Source organism: Astyanax mexicanus, chromosome 2 (genome assembly GCF_023375975.1).
Source record: "Astyanax mexicanus isolate ESR-SI-001 chromosome 2, AstMex3_surface, whole genome shotgun sequence".
NCBI lineage: Eukaryota > Metazoa > Chordata > Actinopteri > Characiformes > Acestrorhamphidae > Astyanax > Astyanax mexicanus.
The window spans coordinates 74,709,648-74,736,123 of record NC_064409.1 but is presented as its reverse complement, the minus strand read 5'-3'; the positions used below and the strand labels follow the sequence as shown (position 1 = coordinate 74,736,123).

Below are 26,476 nucleotides of genomic sequence, written 5' to 3'. Positions count from 1 at the left end.
AGAAACTTTGCTGTACATGAAGTACATGAACGGAACAAGCTTGTTCAGTGTTGCGCTGTTGATCTGGTAAATAGTGTATATCAGTTAGTTTACTTTTCCCAGCTTATCTGTCTTTCCCTTTACTATACATGACTCAGCCCTCCAATACAAAATGTGAGAATTAGAGCTCTTTTTTACAGTTTTTAATGATTTTAACTGATTAAAAACTGTATTGGCGTCCAATTGGCTGCACTTGGGGCTTTATGGCTGACCACATGACCTTCCATAAGACTCCAATGTCACTGATCTCCGGTGTGGTCCATGTTTAACTCTGTATAAATCTCTTTATCTGGGAGAGATTGCGTGCTGCAGTGAACGTGGCGGCTGCTGTACGCTGCATTAGGCACTAGTATACCCCCCCTACCACCACCCCACCCCAGCTATCGCACTTACAGTACATTAGTGCATTTATTATAAGTCTTAATCTCAATATATGAGCACCACGTGAACCACCCTCTCACTTTTTTCTCTCCTTTTTCCTCCAGAGTAAAGAAAAGAAGAAAGAATGACTCCAAGATTATCTGAGCTCAGAAACCTGAAAGCATGAACACTGAGTGACAGGGTGAGTGGCTCCATTTATTATTTTTCCATGTTTTTCCCAATAGAAATAAGAATATTGATATTTATAAGCAGGAAGTGAGTTGAGCATCAAGCGTGCTTGTGTAATGCCGCTTTTTCAGACTCAGACTCTGACTGGGTGCACTTACTGCCAACAGCAATGTCATATCGCAGAGTTACGATAAAGCGATCTGCTGCAGTGAGGACTTTTCAAAGGGCTTAAGAATGACCCATCACGTCTTTTCCGTCTCAGACACGCGTGCTGGAGCTGAGGATTGAGCACAGGTAAGCACAAACTTCACACTTCACACTTTTCAGGTGAACATTTATTGTAGTAGGTCCAATTTGGATGCAACACTTGAATCCAGTGTGTGAAGTGATATAGATTTAGTAGTGAGGGCTCTTTTATTTTTAGGATTTTTCATATTTAATAATAGTAATATTAGAATATACTTACTATTATTAAATTTTATACATTAACCCTTTCCAGTCTAGGGGCATTGTCTCGATTTTTGGATTTTTTTCTTAATTTTGCCTTTAAAGGCACTTTCATTTAAAATAATACCCACATATTTTATATCAAAATATTCAGAACAGTCTCAGCTAATGAGGAAATAAGTGACAATAAGTTAAAACTATATTTAACTTATTAAAAATAGTGGATAAACTGTTTTGGACAAAAGCGTCTGCCAAATGTAATGTAATGTAATGTAATGTAATGTTTTGGTGCTTAAAATTGATTTGAGTCTTAGCTTCACATCAGTAGTTAACTATATATAAAATAATATATAAATGGAAAATAAAGGTGTAAAATAATTTTTTTGTAATTTTATGTTGCCATTCTACTTGGATATAAACATAATAAAAAATCACTGTTCATTAGTAAATGTTTACTTTACTGTATTAAAAAAAACTTTATTTATTTATTAACATATTAATGTGACTTAAAATTCAATAGCAAATATTAAATTACACACACATTTAAGTAACTGGCAATATAAACACAACTTATAAAAACTTTATAATTATGTTTTAAATAAGGAAATAAAAAGTGTGTTTTTTTCCTACATTGTAAATGAATACTAAAGTGATCCAGACTATGAAGGAACACATAAGAAATCATGTAGAAACTTGAGAAAGAAAAAGTGTTAAACAAACCAAAATACTCTGTGAAGAAGCTTTTAGATGCTCTTATCTGGGGAGCTGTTTATTAACTTGCAGTTTCTGAGGCTGGTAACTCTGATAAACTTACCCTCTACAACAGAGGAAACCTTCGCTCTTCCTTTCCTCGTGCAGTCCTGATGAGTGCCAGTTTCATTATAAAGTTTTTGATGGTCTTTGCTGTGACTTCACTTTTAAAGTTCTAGAAATGTTTTAGATTGACTGACCTTCATTTCTTAAAGTATTTTTTTTTTATCTTTTCTTAGTTGAGGAGTTCTTGATTCTCATAATCTGGATTGGAACATTACTCAAATAGAGCTTATCACTGTATACCTGTAACTCTACCTCTTCACTACTTTACTTTAACTGATGCTCTCAAACACTTTATTAAGAGACAAGAAATTCAAGTAATTAACTCTTGATGAGTTCAGCACAGCTGTTAACTGAAAGCCTCAATTCCAGGTGACTCTACCTAATAAAGCTGACTGAGAAAATCCAGCAGAGATGAGAAAAGCTGTCTGTATCTAAACAAGAGGTGATAATTTGAAGAATCTTAACACAGCTGGCACACAACCGACCTTCCGACCTGTGGTTAAAATATGATTGAAGTAATGTTGAATCAATATTCAATGTTCAATGGTTGTGCAAACGTTGAAATTTTAACGTTAAATCAACATGATGTCTACAACCTTCTGCCTTTTGAATCAGCATTTTACATTTCATCACCATATAATTTAACATAGTTTAACACCAATTCTTCACCATATCTGGGAGAATGTTCATGTTCTATTTGCTTTACTGTTTTAGTGTTTTTGAGATCAGATGTTGAATCAGAACTTTCTTTATACTCAGATTTACTGCAGTGATGTAAGTTTATTTTTAACACTCTGTTAACCAGAGGGTTTTCTAGTTTTATTTAGCTATGGGTTATTACAGGTTAAACATATGATGTTGAAACAACACTGCCATATCAACGTTGATTCACTTTTCAAAATCAACATCAAATCCAACGCTGATTCAACCATAACATCAACGTTAATACAACGTTGATTTAATGTTGATTCAACGTTGAAATGTCAGCTGAGAAAATGCTTAACACCTTTTTAACTATGTATCCAATCTTTTGACTGGAACTATATGTTCATGGGTTGAATGTGGATGTGATTTGTGCCAGAGTTGATTGTCTGTTCTCATTAACAATTATAGCCAGAATCCACCAGTCACAATCATTACCACCCACTGCACTGCGCTGTCCACTGTGGGTGGTAATATATATATACAGTATATTAGCCGTCTGTGATGTGTTCCTGGTAAACATGTGACACTGAGGATTGAGGAATGTTAAATACTACGAATAACTAATTTCAGAAATGTAATCTAGCTCACTTTGTTCCTTGTTTTTATTGTGGTGGTCTCTCTGTGTGGACAGCTGATCATGAGTGGACAGAAGATTTGTGCGTTTCTGCGAGGGCTCTCCCGCAGGAAGCCCCTGGAGCCCGAGGGCGAGGTGTCCACGTTCCGCCGCTGTCTGAGCACGGTGGACCTGGTGGCTCTGGGCGTGGGCAGCACGCTCGGCGCTGGAGTTTATGTGCTGTCCGGTGAAGTTGCCCGGTCGCTGTCCGGCCCCAGCATCATCATCTCCTTCCTCATCGCTGCTCTGGCCTCCATATTCGCCGGCCTGTGCTACGCCGAGTTCGGCTCCAGAGTGCCCAAGACCGGCTCGGCGTATCTCTACAGCTACGTCACCGTGGGGGAGGTGTGGGCCTTCATCACCGGGTGGAACCTGCTGCTGTCCTACGTCATAGGTAGGGATATATAGTACAATCACAAGAGTGTTAGATCGATTTTACACCTGTATTTAATTTCTCTGCTCCAAATTACAGGGGTTGGACAATGAAACTGAAACACCTGTCATTTTAGTGTGGGAGGTTTCATGGCTAAATTGGAGCAGCCTGGTGTCCAATCTTCATTAATTACACCTTGCACCAGTAAGAGCAGAGTGTGAAGGTTCAATTAGCAGGGTAAGAGCACAGTTCTGCTCTAAATAGTGCAATGCACACAACATTATGGGTGACATACCAGAGTTCAAAAGAGGACAAATTGTTGGTGCACATCTTGCTGGAGCGTCTGTGACCAAGACAGCAAGTCTTTATGATGCTTCAAGAGCCACGGTATTCAGGGTAATGTCAGCCTACCACCAAGAAGGACCAACCACATCCAACAGGATTAACTGTGGACGCTGTAAGAGGAAGCTGTCTGAAAGGGATGTTCGGGTGCTAACCCGGATTGTATCCAAAAAAACATAAAACCACAGCTGCCCAAATCACGTCAGAATTCAATGTGCACCTCAACTCTCCTGTTTCCCCCAGAACTGTCCGTCAGAACAATAAATTATTGTGGTCTAAAACCAGGTGTTTCAGTTTCATTGTCCAACTTCTATAGCTGATGAGTTTTTTTTATTTGGAGTGTTTTCCCCCTCGTTTCGGCTTGTTTTCATATAGATTCAAACCTAAGTTCACCAAAATGTCTGTCGTGAGAGAGTACGAAAGTTTAATATTGATTTATATGAGTAATTAATCAGGATAAACTGCACCTGAACAGCCAATTATATCAAATATGATGAATATATTTGATAGTTGGGTCGGACTAAATCACGTTCTCACCAAAAATGAACCACTCAAAAAATGTGTTGGATTTAAACAAACCAGAATTCATTTTAACTGAATCATATAGTGGTAGTGTAAAAAAAAAAAAAACACTCTTAGTTCTCTGTTTGTTCACTCAGTGGTTATAGCAGAGGGTTTTTGATCACAGTATGGGGGGTTCAATACAAAATTCACAAATCTGCATCCAATACTTCGCTCAGCAAGTGTCCATTAATATGTATAGTAACTACATAATGCAGCAATCTTAATAATTAAGGGTTATAAAGGGTAGAATTATTTTTTTGTCAATTCCACTCCAGGATGGAACTTATATTATTATTTTTATATATAATAATTATTATATTATTATTAGAGTAGAACCCTGTAACATTACTCTACCACCTCAGTCCACATGCTTCTCGTACTTCAGTTGCTACTTCTGTATCTCACAGCTTGTCCAGAAATGCATGTGTACAGCTATCTGTCCATAAGAAGGAGCTTAAAGCCTGATTTGTATTTAATATAGTGGAGTAAAAGCAATTTTGCTTTTGCATGCATCTGAGAAATTACAATTATATTATTTCTTTCAAATAAGAACTGGAAATCTGTTGGTGTATTGCTAATAACTAAACTACTTTCAGACTTCAGTCTTATGTAAGTTAAATTATAAGCTGCAAAAGGTCTGTATTGTATTTTTTTCCCATTAGATGCTATATTAAAACATTTGTGGGATTTTATTGGCCCTTTTTACACATGAAATTACCATGCACTTTGCATCTGGATCACATTTGGATCTACATTACCAGTGTGGTCAGATGACATGCATTTTGACTTTCCCACATAAAAAGCACTAATATATATTGACCTTTTCTTAAGAAATAGACCAATAGAAATGCTCCAAATTTACGTTAAATGGAATTAAAATCTGTTTACACTGACTTGCTTTGAAACTCCCTGCCCTTTTAAAGGAATAGTAATCATAGGAGCTACTATGGTGCAGTTTATCACATGTCTACCTCCTGCTACAGGCGCCTCCAGCGTGGCCCGAGCTTGGAGCGGCACCTTTGATGACCTCATTGGAAATGTGATGGCGAATTACTTCAGCAAACACGCCGCCATGGGGCTGCCTGGCCTGGCTCCTTACCCAGACATCTTTGCAGCTGGCCTCATCATGCTTCTCACTGGTATTTTATCACAATCACATTATTAACATTATCAACATTACCTTCTGATATAAGTGTTCCATTTTTTATCCTCATAGAAATGCTGTATTTTTATGCATCAATAAGAGTCGTTTGTACAGTGGTGTGAAAAAGTATTTGCCCCTTACAGATTTCTTTTGTTTTTGCATTTTTGTCAAACTTACATTTTTCTGATTATTGAACAAACTTAAATATTAGACCAATATACCCTGAGAAAAAATACTTTTTTAATTATGAAATCATTGATTAGGGGAAAAACTATTCAAACCAATCTAGCCTTGTGAAAATGTGAACTGTGGTTAATTACACTTTTTGGAAAGCTGAGTTCAATTTTACTACTAACCAAAACCAGGCCTGATTACTGACTACAGACCTGTAGAATCAAGAAATCACTTAAATGGAACCTGTCTGACATCATGAAGCAGATAAAATATCTCAAAAACATCACATTATTATACCCCCATCTGAAGTAATTCAAACACAGATGAGAAAACATTACAAAGTCACTGATCATCTATCAACCTGGAAAAGGTTATAAAGTCATTTCTAAAGCTTTGGGACTCCAGAGAACCACAGTGATTCACTATTATTCACTAATGGGGAAAACATGGAACACTGGTGAACCTTCCCAGGAGTGACAGGCCGACTAAAATTACTCCAAAAGGGCATGAACAACTCATCCAGGAGATCCCAAAAGAACCCAGAACAACATTTAAAGAACTGCAGGATCTCACTCACCTCAGTTAAGATCAGTGTTAATGATTCAATAATAAGAAAGAGACTGGGTGAAAATGGTCTCCATGGGAGAATTCCAAGATAAAAAACACTGCTGACCAAAACCAACACAACCACCCGTCTCACATTTACCAACTAACATCAAACACAACACAACCACCCTCTAACATTTACCAACTAACATCCTGATGCTCCCCAGAACTTGGGGTAAATAGTTTTTGGACTGTGAGACAAAAGTGGAACTTTTTGAAAGGTGTGTGTCCCGTTACATCATACTCAACGTAAAACATGGTGATGGTAGTGTGATGGTCTGGGGCAAATACTTTTTCATGTCACTGTATATGCCAACTTCATTGATCCCTATAAATTTAACAGGCTGTTTTTGTTCCTGTTTTTATATATATATATATATATATATATATATATATATATATATATATATATATATATATATATATATATATATATTTAAACATTTTCCTACCTCAGACATAAGATCTTAATTAATACTATCTTTTTTTATTCTGAGCCATATTAAAGTTTTTTTTTTTTTTTAAATAAATGACAACAGTTATTAACAGTAAAATGTGTAAAATTAATGTGTAAAAATAAATGAATAAACAAACAATTGACTCTAGAAACTGATATGTAGTTACCGATATGCTGTTATGGGTGTGTGTTACAGGGCTCCTTGCTTTTGGAGTGAAAGAGTCAACCACAGTCAACAAGATTTTCACCAGTGTTAATATACTGGTGCTGGTGTTCGTCATCATCTCCGGCTTCATTAAGGGGAACCTGGCCAACTGGAACATCACTGAGACAACCTTGCTGAATGTGACAGCAGAACTGGAGTAAGTCCACAGACCCAACCCAAGTCCAAACACTGCTTACTTTTCCCATTTCTACTCCCAGGTCACTAAACCATGTAACCTTACACTTGGCGTGGGTGACGTTATTTAAACCCCTCCAGTATTGAGCTGTGGAACAGTGGATCTGTGTTTTTTTGGAATGGTTGAGCTCTATATTGAGTTGGGGATGAGGTGGGGTTCAGTTGTTGCTGAATGCAATCAGATCCTCATGGTTATGCTCAAGAATCTGCTAGGACAGTTTGTGCCAAATAGCAGAATATTGATCCTGGTTTTAACGACTTCCCAGATAGCATGCCCACATGGGGCCTGTGTTGGTAACCCAACAGGAAACTGTAAGGTTCTGTCCTAGGTTCCATGTGCATCCGTGATGTTTCTCATCAGGATTAATGAAGTTACCAGAAGGATTTACAGTAAACAACTGGTTTGTACCTTCCACATGGTACCTACAGGGGTTGGACAATGAAACTGAAACACCTGTCATTTTAGTGTGGGATTTTAGGTTTCATGGCTAAATTGGAGCAGCCTGGTGGCCAATCTTCAGTAATTGCACATTGCACCAGTAAGAGCAGAGTGTGAAGGTTCAATTAGCAGGGTAAGAGCTTTAACAGTTTGCTCAAAATATTGCAATGCACACAGCATTATGGGTGACATACCAGAGTTCAAAAGAGGACAAATTGTTGGTGCACGTCTTGCTGGCGCATCTGTGACCAAGACAGCAAGTCTTTGTGATGCATCAAGAGCCACGGTATCCAGGGTAATGTCAGCATACCACCAAGAAGAACCAAACACATCCAACAGGATTAACTGTGGACGCTGTAAGAGGAAGCTGTCTGAAAGGGATGTTTGGGTGCTAACCCGGATTGTATCCACAAAACATAAAACCATGGCTGATCAAATCACGCAGAATTCAATGTGCAGCTTAACTCTCCTGTTTCCACCAGAACTGAAAGCTCCGCGTAGGTTCTAGCGGGAAACTCGAAATCACGCCACTTTTCTCAGCCAATCACCAACTCTCACCTGTCCTTAAAAGACCTCCCTCATACCTGTTCTCCCCTGCTTGCAGACGCTGACATACGTTTTCGGGCGCCGGTCGTTGCCGCGTGGCTTCATGGTGTTTCTGCCGTTTGTCATTGCCTGCTCTCCGTTTGCCGTTTTCGCCCGTCTGCGTGGCTGCTCGTTCGTAGTTGGCTCGATTTCCTGCTCGTAGGATCCATGTTGGTTTGTATTGCTCTCTGTTCTGTCGCTGGCGTTTTGGTTGGATCCTCGCTGTGTTTGCTGTTGGCGGTCTGGGTTCCTGTTTTGCTGGATCACGTGACCGTGTCGCGCTTGCCTTCGAGGCTTGCTGCTCCGATGCCTTGTCTCGGCTCGCAGCCCTGTGCTGAATCGTGCTGGTTGTTTCGGCTCAGTGTCGATTCTGTGGCGTTCTGGTCTAGTGCTGAGGCTTTTCTCGGCGGTGTTCGGATAGTTGCTTGGTGTTTCTGCGTTTTCCACGGCTCTGTCCGGTGCCTGTGGCTGAGTTTGTACGCTTCGCTCGAGAAGTCTGGGCTGGATGGCTGTTTTTAAACCCGCTCCTGCTGGCACCCGATAGTTTTAGCCCCGCGCCCGCCCTCCGTTTTTTTTTACGTTTCTGCCGCTCGGCACGCCTGCTTGTGTTGCTTACGTTTAGTGCTCGAAATTAAATTGAACCAGCAATGTGGCGCTGATAGCCTGCTCCCTTCCTACTGTCCACACACACTCGCCCACGCCTCAGTGGGGCTGACTCTTCAGGCACTGCTTGCAACGTGTTTCGTTCATGCAGCACCAAAACCTAATTTGATCGATGATAAATAAACTTAGTGTACTTGGTTAATCCTCGTTCGTTGTGATCTCATTCTCGCGACGCTCCTATGGTTCGTTTATCGGTCTTGGGCTTTACTGTTGCTGAATGTTATTGATGTGTCGTTCGCGATCGATCCGGCTCTGGAGCCGACTCTTCGAAGTCACCTATTGGAACCGGCTCTATTATGGGTGCCGTTTTCTCCATTTTATATACCTTCGTATTTTACACATTAATTTTGAAGCACTGTATTTGATTTTTGTATTGTGGCGTTTTTTTTGTTATGGAGCTGCTTTAATACTTTTTCGTATTGGGTGATTGTATTGACTGTTTCATTTGTTTTAAGTTATTTTGTCGAAGTGGCGCTATTTTGTAAATTTCATAATTGGTTGTAATACGTTTTTTTTGTTCTAAAGCATTGTTATGCAGCTGTTTTGCTCGTCGCAAGTGCCTATTGCGCTGCTTCTTATCTCGGACCGTACCCGTTCAATTGCTTTTCTGTACTCGCTTCCGTGCTGCTTATTGTCTCGGGCCGTGCCTGCTCTACTTACTGCTTTAATGTCTCTCGCTTCTGCGCTGCCTATTATCTCGGGCCGTGCCCGCTCTAATGCTTTAATGACTCGCTGTCCGCGTTGTTTACCTCGGGCCGTGTCCGCTCTAATGCTTTAATGACTCGCTGTCCGCGTTGTTTACCTCGGGCCGTGCCCGCTCTAATGGTTTACTGTACTCGCAGCCCACGTTGTTTATTATCTCGGGCCGTGCCCGCTCTCACGGTTTACTGTACTCGCAGTCAGCGTTGTTTACTATCTCGGGCCGCGCCCGCTCTAATGGTTTACTGTACTCGCAGTCCGCGTTGTTTACTATCTCGGGCCGCGCCCGCTCTAATGGTTTACTGTACGCGCAGTCCGCATCGTTTATTATCTCGGGCTGTGCCCGCTCTAATGCTTTACTGGCTCGCAGTCCGCGTGGTTTATTATCACGGGCCGTGCCCGCTTTAATGGTTTGCTATACTCGCAGTCCGCATCGTTTATAATCTCGGGCCGTGCCCGCTCTAATGCTTTACCGTACTCGCAGTCCGCGTGGTTTATTATCTCGGGCCGTGCCAGCTCTAATGCTTTACCGTACTCGCAGTCCGCGTTGTTTGTTATCTCGGGCCGTGCCCGCTCTAATGCTTTACTGGCTCGCAGTCCGCGTGGTTTATTATCTCGGGCCGTGCCCGCTCTGATGCTTTACTGGCTCGCAGTCCGCGTGGTTTATTATCTCGGGCCGTGCTAGCTCTAATGCTTTACCGTACTCGCAGTCCGTGTTGTTATCTGGGGCCGTGCCCGCTCTAATGCTTTACTGGCTCGCAGTCCGCGTGGTTTATTATCTCGGGCCGTGCCAGCTCTAATGCTTTACCGTACTCGCAGTTCGCGTTGTTCACTGTCTCGGGCCGTGCCCGCTCTAATGCTTTACCGTACTCGCAGTTCGCGTTGTTTACTGTCTCGGGCCGTGCCCGCTCTAATGCTTTACCGTACTCGCAGCTCGCGTTGTTTATTGTCTCGGGCCGTGCCCGCTCTAGTGCTTTACTGTACTCGCTGTCCGCGTTGTTTATTGTCTCAGGCCGTGCCCGCTCCGCTGCTTGATTGGACTCGTGTCCGATGCTGCTTGTATGTACAGTACTGCACAGGTTCTCGATTACGTGATTCGTGGACTGCACTGACTCCGTACCTGGTCTAATTCTGGTGATTTGCTGCCTTTTATTGGGTTAATTTTGTGTTGCCTGTGCTATGTTTTGTTTCATGATTGGCATGTACATTTCTTGCAGAAATTCTACTTTTACGATTCCGTGTTTTAACATATTACTCAACGCCGTGGGCAGCGGTTGCTATTGCCTTGAAACTTTTTTAGTGGCCGAAGTTTTGCGCATTTATCGATCACGGGTTGCTTCGACGTACTGCTGTGCAAATTCCGTGCCTCAATGTTAAGTATCCGATCCGGTTTGTCGTTGCTTTATGTCTTATGGTTTGTGCTGATGTTAATTTCCCTGGTCCTTTGGTTTTGGGGGTGTTCTCCAAGGACAGTCTGTCCTTGGTTCTGCATTTGGTGCTTCCTGACATTTGTTTTGACATTAATTTCGCTTCCCCTGTTATATTTGCTTTGTTCGCATCATGACTTACAAGGTGTCTAATAACAATCATCAGTAAAATGTTATAACAGTCAATGATAATGGAAAGTTTAATTCTCGGGCCGTGCCCGCCCTAATACCCACTGGACTCGTAGTCCGCGCTGCTGCGATCACGGGCCGTGCCCGCTCTAAATACCCACTGGACTCGTAGTCCGCGCTGCTGCGATCGCGGGCCGTGCCCGCTCTAAATACCCACTGGACTCGTAGTCCGCGCTGCTGCGATCGCGGGCCGTGCCCGCTCTAAATACCCACTGGACTCGTAGTCCGCGCTGCTGCGATCGCGGGCCGTGCCCGCTCTATTAACCCTGGACTCGTAGTCTGCGCTGCTGCGATACCCTCACCCATCTTGTTCGGGATACCTGATGTTTGAGTAAGTAATTTATGTACATATATATCTATTTAATTATATATCTATTTAATATATCTATTTAATTGCAAACAACTGGAGGCGGTTGTAAGATTTTTATACAGACGTCAAATGAATATACTGTTATAACGTACTGCCACGACAGCTCGCGCTCGCTCAAATATCCTACTCCTTATGCTCCTAGATATCAACACGGGCCGTGCCCGTTCCTATGCTCATAGACTCCTAGTCTGAGTTTTTTCTGCACAGCGGGCCGTGCCCGCCCTTATACCCTTTGGACTCGTAGTCTGCGTTTTGCTGCACAGCGGGCCGTGCCCGCTCTTATTCCCTTTGGACTCGTAGTCCGCGTTTTGCTACGACGGCGTCCAAAAGTTGTGCCCCTCAAAGGCTTAATGTATTGTTAGTCCGCAGTGTTTTCTCATGCTGATCACGTCAACGTTACGCTTATCATACGCTTCTAAAATAGCCTTAAGCAGTGTATACAAGTACTTTGTATACAACGAACCTAATAAATGTATGCTATCAAAACATGAGCGCAACTACTGTAATGCATACGTACTCAGCAAATAACACTTTAATCTTGAACACCTTATTCAAGCTTGTTTATAACTGTTTTCCTTCCAGAATACGTGAACCAGGTAAAGGATCCTCCTGTGGGTAATTATATCTTTTATATTTTTGGGGATAGGCTCCGCCCCCGCCGTACAAGTACGGCAGGATCTGCGAGGTTCCAGACGCTGCGGACCTGGGCTTCGACGGGGCTTTCGCCAAAGACTCTATATACACTATATTCACTATTACTAATTGTCATACGTGTTTATTGGGATTAAATCTTTCTTGCTGCACTTTGTTTCTAGAGTTTTCCTGCTAGAACTGTCCGTCACCACAATAAATTATTGTGGTCTAAAACCAGGTGTTTTAGTTTCATTGTCCAACCCCTTTAGATGTGACCCATGTGAGATTAAGGTGGGCTGTAATAAAGGAAGGGGATCCCAGTCCTAATGCTGTCAACATTAGGAAACTTTAAAACACACATTTTTATTGTGACAAAGATAGCAGAGCCTAGGGATGCATTAACACTTATTTAGCACAGAATAGCTACTGTCGATTTCAGAAAAGAGACACACACACGTACACAGCTACTGGCACGCTTCAGCTTTTCAGGTTGTAAAATGTGGAATATGGAGCTACACCAGTGTATATTTCCTTCATTAAAACTATTAGTTAAAAACTCAGCTACGTAGCACATTTATGTATAGCGGTGACCGTAGCTATGGATGTATGGATGTATGGATGCTATATGTATGTGTGCTTCCCTCCCATGGTGCACTGCTGACCCATTCTTACAGCTAGAAAGTATCTGATGTTCTGATGCTACTGGCCTATCATGAGCTGGGTTTTTGGCTATTTTAGCCACCTACCTGGTGTGTATGCGATATTAGCATAGTTGGCTTCATTTACTGAGCACTTCTAAGTGCTGTAAGAGTGTGATAAGCCTAAGAAGCTGAAGAGCTTCCTTAAAATGACCATGCTGCATTATTTGGATCTTTCCTCTCATGCGCCACAGTATTCTTTTAAGTCTTCACTTACACGCTTGCTAATGGCCTCTTTCAGAAACGTGACATTCTCGTTGAACGTGACCTCCGAGTTCGGGGTCGGTGGGTTCTTCCCGTACGGGTTTGAGGGCACTCTGGCCGGAGCTGCGACGTGTTTCTACGCATTCGTGGGGTTTGACTGCATTGCAACTACAGGTAACTCAGCTAGATATAATTTTTATCTGAATTTTTACCAGTTTTTTTCCAGAGATCGTTTCGCTTAGAAATGAACTCAACTGAACTGAGCTTAGCTCCTCTGAGTGCAGTCTAAACTGAGTACTGAATCTGCTGTTTTAGGGGAGGAGGTGAAGAACCCTCAGAAGTCCATCCCTCTGGGGATCGTCTTCGCTCTGCTGATCTGTTTCCTGGCGTATTTCGGCGTGTCAGCTGCTCTCACTCTGATGATGCCGTACTACCTGCTCAACATCCACAGCCCTCTGCCCGTCGCTTTCTCCTATATAGGCTGGTCTGCGGCCAAGTATGTGGTGGCTGTGGGATCCCTGTGTGCTCTTTCTACCAGGTATTAACCCTTTAAAGACGTGTGTATCATATTTAATACATATTAATATATCAGGACGTTTTTTTTTTTTTTTTTTCATTAAAAGCAAGCAGCCAAGTAAAACAAATACACATAAATACCATAAATACACACAAATTCCATAAATACACATAAATACATTCATTTCTAAATCAGTTTCTCTGATTTTGCTATTTATAGGTTTATGTTTGAGTAAAATGAACACTGTTGTTTTATTCTATAAACTACAGACAATATTTCTCTCAAATTCCAAATAAAAATATTGTCATTTAGAGAATTTATTTGCAGACAATGAGAAATGGCGTAAATAACAAAAAAAGATTCATATTCACTAGTACTAGGAGTTCAGAATTTTTCAATATTTGGTGGAATAACCCTGGTTTTAATCACAGTTTCCATGCATTTTGGTATGTTCTCCTCCACCAGTCTTACACACTGCTTTTGGATAACTTTATGTCTTTACTCCTGGTGCAAAAATTCAAGCATGTGACCATCCATCTTCCTCTTGATTATATCTCAGAGGTTTTCAATTTGGTAAAATCAAATAAACTCATCATTTTTAAGTGGTCTCTTATTTTTTGTCCAGAGCTGTATACACACTAAGTGAGTTATAGTAATAAGTCAAACAAATAAATACCAATTACATAAATAAGTCACTAAAATCAGATAAATGTTCTTAAAGACTGTATTCAGATGTATCAGTTATGACAAAAATAACATATATTATAACATTTTTTATTTAATTAATTGGTCAGATAGGATAGTAGGTTAGAATAGTAATGATCTGATCTTTCTGCAGTCTCCTGGGTGCCATGTTCCCGATGCCTCGAGTGATATTTGCTATGGCCAGAGACGGCCTCCTCTTTAAAGTGCTGTGTAGAGTCAGCGCAAGGAAGAGCCCGGTGGCAGCAACTGTCGCTTCTGGATCCATAGCAGGTAAAGAAATGAGGGCATTTTTAAAATGCAAAAACACACAATGTGGATGACTAAACTAAACTCATAATAAACACAAACAGCTGTTTCCAACTGTTTTTCTGCATTCGTTGTTATTATCCTCCTAGGCTTACAGGGGTAGTTAGGGACAGGCAGGGTCAGTAACAGAAAGGCAGCAAAAATAAACAACATACCCGAGTCTAGAAGGCAAAATGGGGTCATAAACGTTAATGGCTAGCACTAGCGCTAGCCCTGCTGTCATTGGTTGCAAAAACATTTATACCTGCGTGTGGCCGTAGCTAGCACTTTCATAATCATTTTCTCGTTGTCATAAAACCCAAACCCTTAACACTTCAAGCTAAATTATTATGAACTAAGGTGTATTTTTCAGTAACTACAAGGACTTTCCTACTGGCTATCCTTGGCCAGTTAATGCAAAATTAAACCACAGAAACTATGCAAGTGTTTTAATCTTACAGAAGCTCACTTCACTCACAAACCTTGTTTAGTAGGAAGTATGCAGATGCTTTCATTCGTGCACACCATCCCCCATTCAGTAATGTTGTTCCCAGGCTCTGCTGAGTCCACGCTGTGATTCTCCCACTCTGAACCGCGACAGACTGTGTGACCATGATGCCATTCTCAGTATCTGATGAATGAATGAGCTTCAGAGAACAGCCCTGTTTATAAAACAAAGGAATTCCAAAGAGCAAAAGAATGAAAATCATGAGCTTTTCTGTATTTACAGCAATAATGGCGCTGTTATTCGACCTGAAGGCACTGGTTGATATGATGTCTATTGGAACGCTCTTCGCCTACACGCTGGTGGCCATCTGTATTCTCATACTCAGGTTAGTGACCCAGCTTCACACACCCCTCACTATGACCTACAGCCAATCAAACAGTGGGAACGTTCTCCAGAGAATTCAGCCCGTGTGAAAAATGTCATATTCTGGAATATTCTGGATATACAGTGATGGCCGAAAGTGTTGGCACCCTTAAAAAATTCCAGAAAATGAAATGTTTTTCCTAGAAAATGTAATTATATTAGCTTTGCACCGTTTTATTTTATTTGTATATATTATAACAACACAAAAGAACAGAAAACTCTATTATTAATCTATTATTGTTGGCACCCTCAACTGTTCTTATTTTGTGTTGTTCCAATAAACATAAAGAAAATGAACATATGTATAACAGAACTATTTTAGAACAAAATAATTTTCTTCATTTTCTGGAAACATTTCAGGGGAGCAAACACTTTTTGGCCATCTAACCTGGCTGAGATTCATTAAGCCATGATCTTATGTTTTTTTTATTTTGTTATCTGCAGGTATCAGGAGATGGAGTCTGCAGACAATGATGTTCACATCACACAGACCTCCGCGTTCGAAATATTAAAACCTCCCTCTCTCCCCACCAAAAAAACCTCCAACACCGTCACCGGATGTACCATATTCATCAGTACGGAGAATAAACTCTCTCTCTTAGCCTTGTTTTATTATCAAGATGGATTAGCAAGTTAGCATAGTTTTATCCTTATTGTATTTGGACTAAATAAGCCTTTTTTTTTTTTTAGAAAATCTAAATGGTTGCATTATAGTTGCTTTCCTCTCTCTCTCTCTCTCTCTCTCTCTCTCTCTCTCTATATATATATATATATATATATATATATATATATATATATATATATATATACTGCCTTCTCTTTCTCTCTCTACTGCTCTTTCTCTACTGCCCCCTCTCTCTCTCTCTCTCTCTCTCTCTACTGCTCTATCTCTCTACTGCTTTCTCTTTCTATATCTCTCTATTGCTCTCTCCCTCTCTATTTCTCTCCCTCTACTGCTCTCTCTATCTCTCACTCTCTTTCTCTCTCTACTGCTCTCTTTTTCTACAGTCCTTTGCTCTCTCTCTCTCCACCGCTTCCTCTTGCTACTGCTCTCTCTCTCTCTGTCTCACTCTCTTCTCTCTTTCTCTCTGTTTCTATCTCTGCCTCTCTCTCTCTCAACTGCTCTCTTTTTCTTTTTTCTTTTTTTTTTCTTTTTCTTTGTCTATTTTTCTGTGCTGCTCTCTCTCTATATATATCTCTCTACTCTCTCTGAACTCCTCTGTCTCTCTCTCTATACTGCTCTCTCTCTTTCTTTCTCTAATACTCTCTCTCTGTGTCCCTCTCTCTATATAAATCCCTCTCTCTTTCTCTCTATATTGCTATCCCTTTACTGTTCTCTTGCTCCCTCTAATGCTCTCTCCTCTCTCTCTTTCAATGTTTCTCCATCTCTGTCTCTTTCTTTCTCTTTCTCTCTACTGCTCTCTTTCTCTTTCTACTGCTCTCTCTCTTTCTCTGTCTATATCCCTTTCTGCTCCTTTCTTTTTTTACTGCTCTCTGTCTCTAATTTCAAAGAGACTTTATTGGTATGACCATAGTAAATTATAGTAATGACAAAGCAATAATTAATTAATTGACTATTTTATATATTACGTTATGTGATAAAACAAATACATCTCTCTCTGTCTCTCTCTCCCTCCCTCTCTCTCTCTCTCTCTCTCTCTCTCTCCCTCCCTCTCTCTCTGTCTGTCTCTCTCTCTTTCTCCCTCTCTCTCTGTCTCTCTCTCTCTCTGTCTCTCTGTCTCTCTCTGTCTCTCTCTCTCTCCCTCTCTCTCTGTCTCTCTCTCTCTCTCTGTCTCTGTCTCTCTCTATCTCTCTGTCTCTCTGTCTCTCTCTCTCTCCCTCTCTGTCTCTCTGTCTCTCTCTCTTTCTCTCTCTCTGTCTCTGTCTCTCTCTCCCTCTCTGTCTCTCTCTCTCTCTCTCTCTCTCTCTGTCTCTCTGTCTCTCTCTCTCTCTTTCTCTCTCTCTCTCTGCAGTCTTTCTGGTGTTGATTCTGACAGTACTGTTGAGTAAGGGGATCAGGGATCTGCTGCTGCTGGAGGTTTGGGTTCTGGTGTGTGTGTCTGTTATACTGTTCCTGATAGTGGTCAGCGTTCTGCTGATCTGGAGACAGCCACAGAACCCCAGCAAAGCCACCTTCATGGTAAAAACACACAGAATACGCACACATGTACAAAAGTACACTGACATATGCTATATATCATGAGACAGGTACAAGTATTGTGTCCCATATCTTTCACCATATCCTATGAGAGATAAAGATCACTGCACTGACCTTCACTGCAGGTTATGCTGATCACCCAATGGCCTGACATCACTAATGCTCTTGTTTTAAAATGAGTGAATTAAGACTTAAATTAATCATAAATCACTGATTTAATTCACACACTCCTGAACCTGCATTACTGACATACAGCTCTAGAAAAATGAGACCACTTAAAAAGGATTTTACCAAATTGAAAATTATTCTGTAATAAAATCAAGAGGAAGATGGTTGATCATAAGCCATCAAACCAAGCTGAACTGCTTGATTTTTTGCACCAGGAGTGAGAAGCATAAAGTTATCCAAAAGCAGTGTGTAAGACTGGTGGAGGAGAACATGCTAAGATGCATGAAAACCTGTGCATAAAAACTGTGATTAAAAAAAAATCTGAACTCTTAAAACTTAATGAATATGAACTTGTTTTCTTTATTATTTGGGGTCTGAAAATCTCTGCATCTTTTTTGTTATTTCAGCCATTTCTCATTTTCTGCTAATAAATGCTCTAAATGACAATATTTTTATTTGGAATTTGGGAGAAATGTTGTCTGTAGTTTATAGAATAAAACAACAATGTTCATTTTACTCAAACATAAACTTATAAATAGCAAAATCAGAGAAACTGACTAGAAAATAAAGTGGTCTCTTTATTTTCCAGAGCTGTATATGGCATAGCAGTCAACATCAAGACAGTCTTATTAGAGTCAGCATTTACAGTTATAAACTATAGTTTAGTATGAAGAGAGGGACCAGCAGTGCATGATGGGCTAGGAAGACCCCGTGCCCCGCTGCCTCTACTCCTCGCACTCTCTGCATATACACACATACAGTACAGTACTGTGAGTAGTTACTCACAGTCCCAGTATAAATACTGTTACTCTAATGATACTTGAAACCTGAACCACCTGTTTTTGAATGGACATTGTGTGAAAACAGCTCTATTACTAAACTTTAACACCATTATATAACAACTCGCCTACAAGGTGATGGCGGAACAGCTCCTTCCTACCTGCACTCACTCCTGAAGGCTTACGCTACCTCCCGGCCGCTGCGCTCCTCCAATGAACGTCTCCTCGCTTTACCAAACAAACACTCACACAAAGCAATCCAGACTGTTCTCATACAGAGTTCCCCAATGGTGGAACAAACTACCTTCCACTACCAGATCAGGAGAATCTCTCGCTATCTTTAAGAGACTCCTGAAGACAGAGCTCTTCAAAGAGCACTTACTCTCCTAACACCTCTAACTAACTACCTTCTACTACCAGATCAGGAGACTCTCTCACTATCTTTAATAAACTCCTGAAGACAGAGCTCTTCAAAGAGCACTTACTCTCCTAACACCTCTAACTAACTACCATCTACTACCAGATCAGGAGAATCTCTCACTATCTTTAATAAACTCCTGAAGACAGAACTCTTCAAAGAGCACTCTCCTAACACCTCTAACTAACTACCTTCTACTACCAGATCAGGAGACTCTCTCACTATCTTTAATAAACTCCTGAAGACAGAGCTCTTCAAAGAGCACTTACTAACACCTCTAACACACTAACTATTTCTAACCTCATTTCCTTCTTCTCCTCCTCCACTTCTCTATCCCATTATTTCCCCTTGACCTCCTTTAGGCCCTATCTAAAAATGTTTTTAACTTTTATTACTTTTGTACTTCACTATTGTAAGTCGCTTTGGACAAAAGCGTCTGCCAAATGTAAAGTAATGTAATGTAATATAATGTAAACTCTAGCCACTTATACTGTAGCCTAATGCTGCCAAAGCTGCTTAACCTCCACATTTGACCTGTTTGTGTATTTTGATAAGGTTTCCCACGCTTACGATCAAAGAGTTTCACTGCAGAGCAGGACTTGTTTATAGTTCTACATATTGTAATTCAGATACGTTTTTAATTAAGCTTAAGGCATGTAAAATTAAGAGCTCAAATTAAGAACATACCCTTAGTGTTCTACTGTATATATTATACCACAGTTAAATCTGCCCCCACACGAATATGACACTGCTCACGGCACTACCAGGAAGCTCATCACCAGAATATTGATTGCACTTGTTTCAGTATTGTTGGTTTTCCACTTTACAAAGCATTTATCTGTTGCCTGTGTTAGCCTTAGACCTTCTTTTTGTTTTTTAACCATGATTTTTACCTGCCTCACTATATTGCCTTCTCTCATTTATGGTATGTGTTTTCCCTCTTGTTACTGAGTCCTGTCCAGCCATGACAGTATTACATAAAAAAATATTATATTCTTTTTGCTTTTGTATTTCCATTTCCGAGTCTCAACTGCCCCTATAACCACTTCAAACACCAAAATAATCCATCCATCCGTTTTCTGTGAATCAGCTAAAAGAAATTGGTTTCAAGACTCGTATATTTATGAGCTGTTTGGATGCTCCATTGTTGTCACGGTTGACCCAGGCAGGGAGATGAGGAGGCGGACACAAGTGCAGGTAGGGATGAAACGAATAATTTAATAAATATATAAATAACAAAGATAAACAAATATCAAAGAACACGTAATAATAAAGTAAACCAAAATAAACGAGAGGAACTAGTGAACATAAACTAAACAAACAAGAAGTACTAAATATATTTATATACAAACAGGGAGTAAATAAACAAAGAAACAAACAAAGCTAAGAACATAAACAAGAAACTAGAAACTACCAAAAATAACCAAGAAATAACCAAAACTAAACAGGGCAGGGATATAAATATATACAAGGAATATACTAGAAACAAAACACTAAGCAGAGGACTGGGAAACGAGGAAATAAACAAGAAATTAGAAAACATACACAAGAGATAAACTGAGGTAAACACGGGCAATGACTAGGACTATGAAACACGGAAGAACACGGAGAGACAAAACAACAGGGGAAGGTGCAAAGACCGACAGAGGACAAGGTGGCAGAGGAGGGCTATTTATAGAAACATAAAACACACTAGAATTGGAAACACCTGGGGAAGGGGCGGAGCTACAAATGAGACACAGGGGGAAATCTACTAAGACGGGAGACACAGGGGAGCACAGGTCACGTGGGGAAGACACACAGAGACACGAGACAGGGCTAAGACCTGACAATTGTTGTGGCACCACCCATCAGCCATCAAGCCACACCAGAGCCACACCCACTAGATCAGTTGAAGAAACACCTTTTCGTTCTGCTGGTTAAAAAAACTCAAACAGTACAGAGCAGGAATAGCCAGAAGACTTCTTCTGAGGGAAGGATCTATACCTACTCTCCATGGCAAGTCAGCAGATGAGGGAGCTGTAAGGACTTTCAAATAATGAGTTTTGTGCTTCTGTGTCTGTGGCCTGCAGCAGCCTATTTGCATAAAAGTGACAGAGCCCTTAAATGGCCCTCATTCTCATTCAAGGGACAAAAAAACGGTAAAAAATAAAAGTGGTGAGATCTTTATCTTTATGTAAGAGTAATTTATTGTAAAGAACTTCGTGCATAAGTTTTGTATAGCCCATAAAGCTATTCTAACCTATTTAAAAAGTAGTATAATATGTTCCCTTTTATATTGAACAGATTTGGTAAGGTGTAAGTTATGGGATTTATATAACTCTGTGCCAACTTCTCATAGTATAGAACTTCTTCTTGTGTGTGTGTGTGTGTGTGTGTGTGTGTGTGTGTGTGTGTGTGTGTGTGTGTGTGTAGGTACCTTTCCTGCCTTTACTCCCTGTGGTGAGTGTGTTCATTAACACCTATCTGATGGTTCAGCTGGGAGGGGACACATGGATCCGCTATGCTGTCTGGATGGCTGTGGGTGAGTGTTAAACAGTAGGAAAAGAAGGAAGAAGTAACAAAACTGTATCGCTTAAAGCCACTCTGATATCTGCTGAAAGATAAAGGAAAAAACTCTCCAAAACCAATCTAGCACTGTGTAAAAAGTGTTTGCTCCCCCATAAATTAACTGTGATTAATCACACTTTTTCAAATTTACTACTAACCACAACCAGGCCTGATTACTGCCAGACCTGTAGAATCAAGAAATCACCTAAATAGAACCTGTCTGACAACAGGAAGCAGATAAAAGATCTCAAAACCCAACACTCTGAAGAAATTGAACAAAGTCATTGATCATCTGTCAGTCTGGAAAAGGCTATAAAGTCATTTCTAAAGCTTTGAGACTCCAGAGAACCACAGTGATTCACTATTATTCACTACTGGAGAAAACATGGAACACTGGTGAACCTTCCCAGGAGTGACCGGCCGACCGACCGAAATTACTCCAAAAGGGCACGAACAACTCATCCAGGAGGTCCCAAAAGAACCCAGAACATCATTTAAAGAACTGCAGATCTCAACACAACCACCCGCCTCACATTTACCAACAAACATCCTGATGATCTCCAGAACTTTGGGTAAATATTATGTTTTGGAAGGTGTGTGTCCCTTTACATCTGGAGTAAAACTAACAATTAATTTCAGAAAAAGAACATCATACTGAATGTAAAACATGGTGGTGGTAGTGTGATGGTCTGGAGCTGCTTTGCTGCTCCAGGGCCTGGAACACTTGCTGTAATAGATGCAGGGATTCTGCTGTTTACCAGGCCACCTCTTCGTGACCTCAAGCTCAGGTGTACTTGGATTCTGCAGCAGGACAATGACCCAAAGCACACAAACAAAAAGTCCACCTCTGAATAAACTAAATTAATGTTTTAGAGTGGCCTAGTGAAAGTCTTGAGATTGAGATGATGTGGATGATCTTAAAAAGGATGTTTATGCTGGAAAATCCTCCAGTGTGTCTGAATTAAAACAATTCTGTAAAGAAGAGTGGAACAAAATTCCTCCACAGAGATGTGAAAGACTCGTTGCCAGTTATCAGTAAATCTTGATTGCAGTTGTTGCTGTCAAGGGTGACACAATCAAGATATTAGGTTTAAGAGGCAAACACTTTTTCACACAGGGCTATTTATATTTACTAAGGTTATCTTTGTCTGATATTAAAGTTTATTTAATAATCAGAAAAATATTAATATGACAATAAATACATATAAATTCTGTTATATTAACAGGACTTCTGATCTACTTCGGCTACGGCGTGAGGAACAGTGTGCAGAAACAGAGGCTGCTGGGAAACATCATCATCATCGAAACCACCGAGACCAAACCTGAGAAAGAGGAGACCAAAGGAGGAGAAAGCACCGCCTCCAAGAGTTAAACCCCTCCCACCGGCCAGCGTTCACCAATCAGCATCAACCCTCAACTCTTATATCTCTAATATCACTTCATCTACTTTAATCACATTCCACTGTAAAGATGATAAATATGTGCTTGTATTTTTTATACCTGTTTTTGTAATGTTTCCTGTCATTTTATAACATAGACCTAATGTCTGCAGCTCAATAAACTGATTTATTAAACGTTTTAACATAAAAAGGGGCTAAGCTTGCCATAAACTTTATTAAATATGGTGTGTTTAATACGTTTTTATTGTTTATTAAAGAGAAAATTAATTGATTCTCCTCGTAAGTCATGCATTTATTTCAGCCCAATACATATTACTCAAACTAAACTTTTTGTTAGTTTATATGTTTAACTGAAAAGCTAAATCATAGCTGCCATTTTCTATATTAGCTATAATTGGTTTTGCAAGGTATTATTTTAAGTTTTTTATATTTGTACAGTACCGGTCAAAAGTTTGGGCACACTTTTTTATTCAATCTATTTTTTTTTTATTATTCAAAATTGTAAATGAATAATGAACTCTGTAAATTTGCAGTTTCTGAGGCTGGTAACTCTGATGAGCTTATCCTGTACAACAGAGGGAACTCCTGCTCTTCTATTCCTGAGGCGGTCCTGATGAGTGCCAGTTTCATCATAATGTTTTTTTTTGCAATATTTTTTTGCAACTACACTTGAGGACATTTTTAATCAGATTTACTGACCTTCATTTCTTAAAGTATTTTTTTTTTCTTTATTAGTTGAGTAGTTCTTGCTTCTCATAATATGGATTAGAGCATTACTCAAATATTCACTATTCACTGTATACCTGTAACTCTACCTCTTCACTACTTTACTTTAACTGATGCTCTCAAACACTTTAAGAGACAAGAAATTCAAGTAATTAACTCTTGATGAGTTCAGCACAGCTGTTAACTGAAAGCCTGAATTCCAGGTGACTCTACTTCAAAAAGCTGACTGAGAAAATCCAGCAGAGATGTGCAAAACTGTCTTTATCTAAACAAGAGGTGCTACTTTAATGAATCTAAAATATGAAAAATATTCTGGTTGTTTAACAATGTTTAGTTTACTAAATAAGTCAAAATATTTTCCTTCATATGAATTATCTTTTTAGATTTTTAGATTTAACTGTAGAATTTACTAGATTAATTTAATTTAAATTAATTAATTTAAATAGTAATTTAAAAAAGATAAAATAAAATAAGATTTTTGAGATGTATGAGATCCTGTAACTAATTTATAGATTGACTGGTACTACATAGTAATTAATCACATTTTTAGAAATGTTTTTTTTTTTTTTTTACCTGAATGTAGTAGAGTTTTAAAGTAAATAAGCATCTATCTATAATGTATTCACAGTTTGACTAATACAGCATATTAATGCATTTATTTGTCCCTGACAAATTAAGTGGTAAAATGTAAAGGTTAATAGGAGACCACGTAAAAATGATGAGTTTCTTTGATTTTACCAAATTGAAAACCTCTGGAATATAATCAAGAGGAAGATGGATGATCACAAGCCATCTAACCAAACTGAACTGCTTGAATTTTTCACCAGGAGTGTAAAGCATAAAGTTATCCAAAAGCAGTGTGTAAGACTGGTGGAGGAGGAGAACATGCCAAGATGCATGATGAAAACTGTGATTAAAAACACAGGGTTATTCCAACAAATATTGATTTCTGAACTCTTAAAACATTATAAATATGAAATTGTTTTCTTTGCATTATCTGAGGTCTGAAAGCTCTGCATCTTTTTTATTATTTCAATCACAATAAATTCAACAATAAATGCTCTAAATGACAATATTTTTATTTGGAATTTGGGAGAAATGTTGTCTGTAGTTTATAGAATAAAACAACAATGTTCATTTTACTCAAACATAAACCTGTAAATAGCTAAATCATAGAAACTTAATTTTTTCCCGAGCTGTTTAAGGGGTTAAATGAGTATGAAATAATGGTTCTCATGCTTCAGTGATGAAAAGCCTAAACAGGCAGTTTAAATCTGGATCATTATCCCAAACCTGCCCAGAACAATAGCTCTATTCACACAGACCCAATTAAACCTCATCACAGAACCTGGCATAGAGAACTGGGTCAGTACGCTGTACAGAACCTGATCCTGATCTATACACTGCAGATATGAACCCCGGTCACCTCGGTATCAGTGAGCCATTAATCCACTAACCCATTCATCCCACCCCCCATTCACCAGACACAGACTCAGTCTAGACCTGGACATAGCTATACATGGAGATCCACTCACTGTGGCCACTTTAATAGAAACACCTACTGCTTATTAACTTGTGCTTCCACTTTATTAGAAACACCTACTACTACTACATTGTGCTTCCACTCATTGGCCACTTTATTAGAAACACCTACTACTTACTACATTGTGCTTCCCCTCACTGGCCACTTTATTAGAAACACCTACTACTACTACTACCTTGTGCTTACACTCACAATAGCCACTTTATTAGAAACACCTACTACTACTGCCTTGTGCTTCCACTCACTGTGGCCACTTTATTAGAAACACCTACGCCTACAACCTTGCGTTTAAACTCACTGGATGCTTTATTGGAAACAACTAAGCCTACTACCTTGTATTTCGACTCACTGGCCACTTTATTAGAAACACCTATGCCAACAGCTTTGTGTTTTTACTCACTGGACACTTTATTAGAAACACCTACAACTACTACCTTGTGCTTCCACATACAGGCCACTTTATTAGAAACACCTACTACTACTACCTTGTGCTTTAAATCACTGTCCACTTTATTAAAAACACTTACTACTACTACCTTGTACTCCCACTCACTGTGGCCACTTTATTAGAAACACCTACGACTACTACCTTGTGCTTCCACTCACTGTGGCCACTTTATTAGAAACACCTACGACTACTACCTTGTGCTTCCACTCTCTGGCCACTTTATTAGAAACACCTACGACTACTACCTTGTGCTTCCACTCACTGTGGCCACTTTATTAGAAACACCTACTACTTACTACGTTGTGCTTCCACTCACTGGCCACTTTATTAGAAACACCTACTACTACCTTGTGCTTCCACTCACTGTGGCCACTTTATTAGAAACACCTACTACTTACTACGTTGTGCTTCCACTCACAGGCGACTTTATTAGAAACACCTACTACTACTGCTACTACTGCCTTGTATTTCGACTCACTGGCCACTTTATTAGAAACACCTATGCCGACAGCTTTGTGTTTTTACTCACTGGACACTTTATTAGAAACACCTACTACTACTACTACTAGTACCTTGTGCTTCCACTCACTGTGGCCACTTTATTAGAAACACCTACTACTTACTACCTTGTACTTCCACTCACTGGCCACTTTATTAGAAACACCTACGCCTAATACCTTGTGCTTCCACTCACTGTGGCCACTTTATTAGAAACACCTACTACTACTGCCATGTGCTTCCACTCACTATGGCCACTTTATTAGAAACACCT

At 39.9% G+C, this 26,476-nt stretch overlaps 1 protein-coding gene across 2 annotated transcripts; it reads left to right on the top strand.

Moving 5' to 3' along the window:
- The first annotated feature begins 392 nt into the window (after positions 1 to 392).
- Positions 393 to 23,185, top strand: LOC103025734 (cationic amino acid transporter 2-like). 2 transcript variants are annotated; one of them, XM_022671954.2, is made up of 13 exons: positions 393 to 601; positions 851 to 882; positions 3,188 to 3,563; positions 5,432 to 5,587; positions 7,026 to 7,191; positions 13,174 to 13,310; positions 13,452 to 13,674; positions 14,492 to 14,628; positions 15,374 to 15,476; positions 15,959 to 16,089; positions 17,488 to 17,654; positions 21,453 to 21,561; positions 22,814 to 23,185. In XM_022671954.2, exons 3-13 carry the CDS (start codon positions 3,194 to 3,196, stop codon positions 22,957 to 22,959), a joined length of 1,845 nt encoding a protein of 614 aa, XP_022527675.1. In that variant the 5' UTR covers positions 393 to 601; positions 851 to 882; positions 3,188 to 3,193; the 3' UTR covers positions 22,960 to 23,185. The 2 variants fall into 2 exon arrangements, with proteins under 2 accessions (XP_022527675.1, XP_022527674.2); XM_022671953.2 differs by having other exon boundaries at positions 756 to 882.
- Positions 23,186 to 26,476: the final 3,291 nt, after the last annotated feature.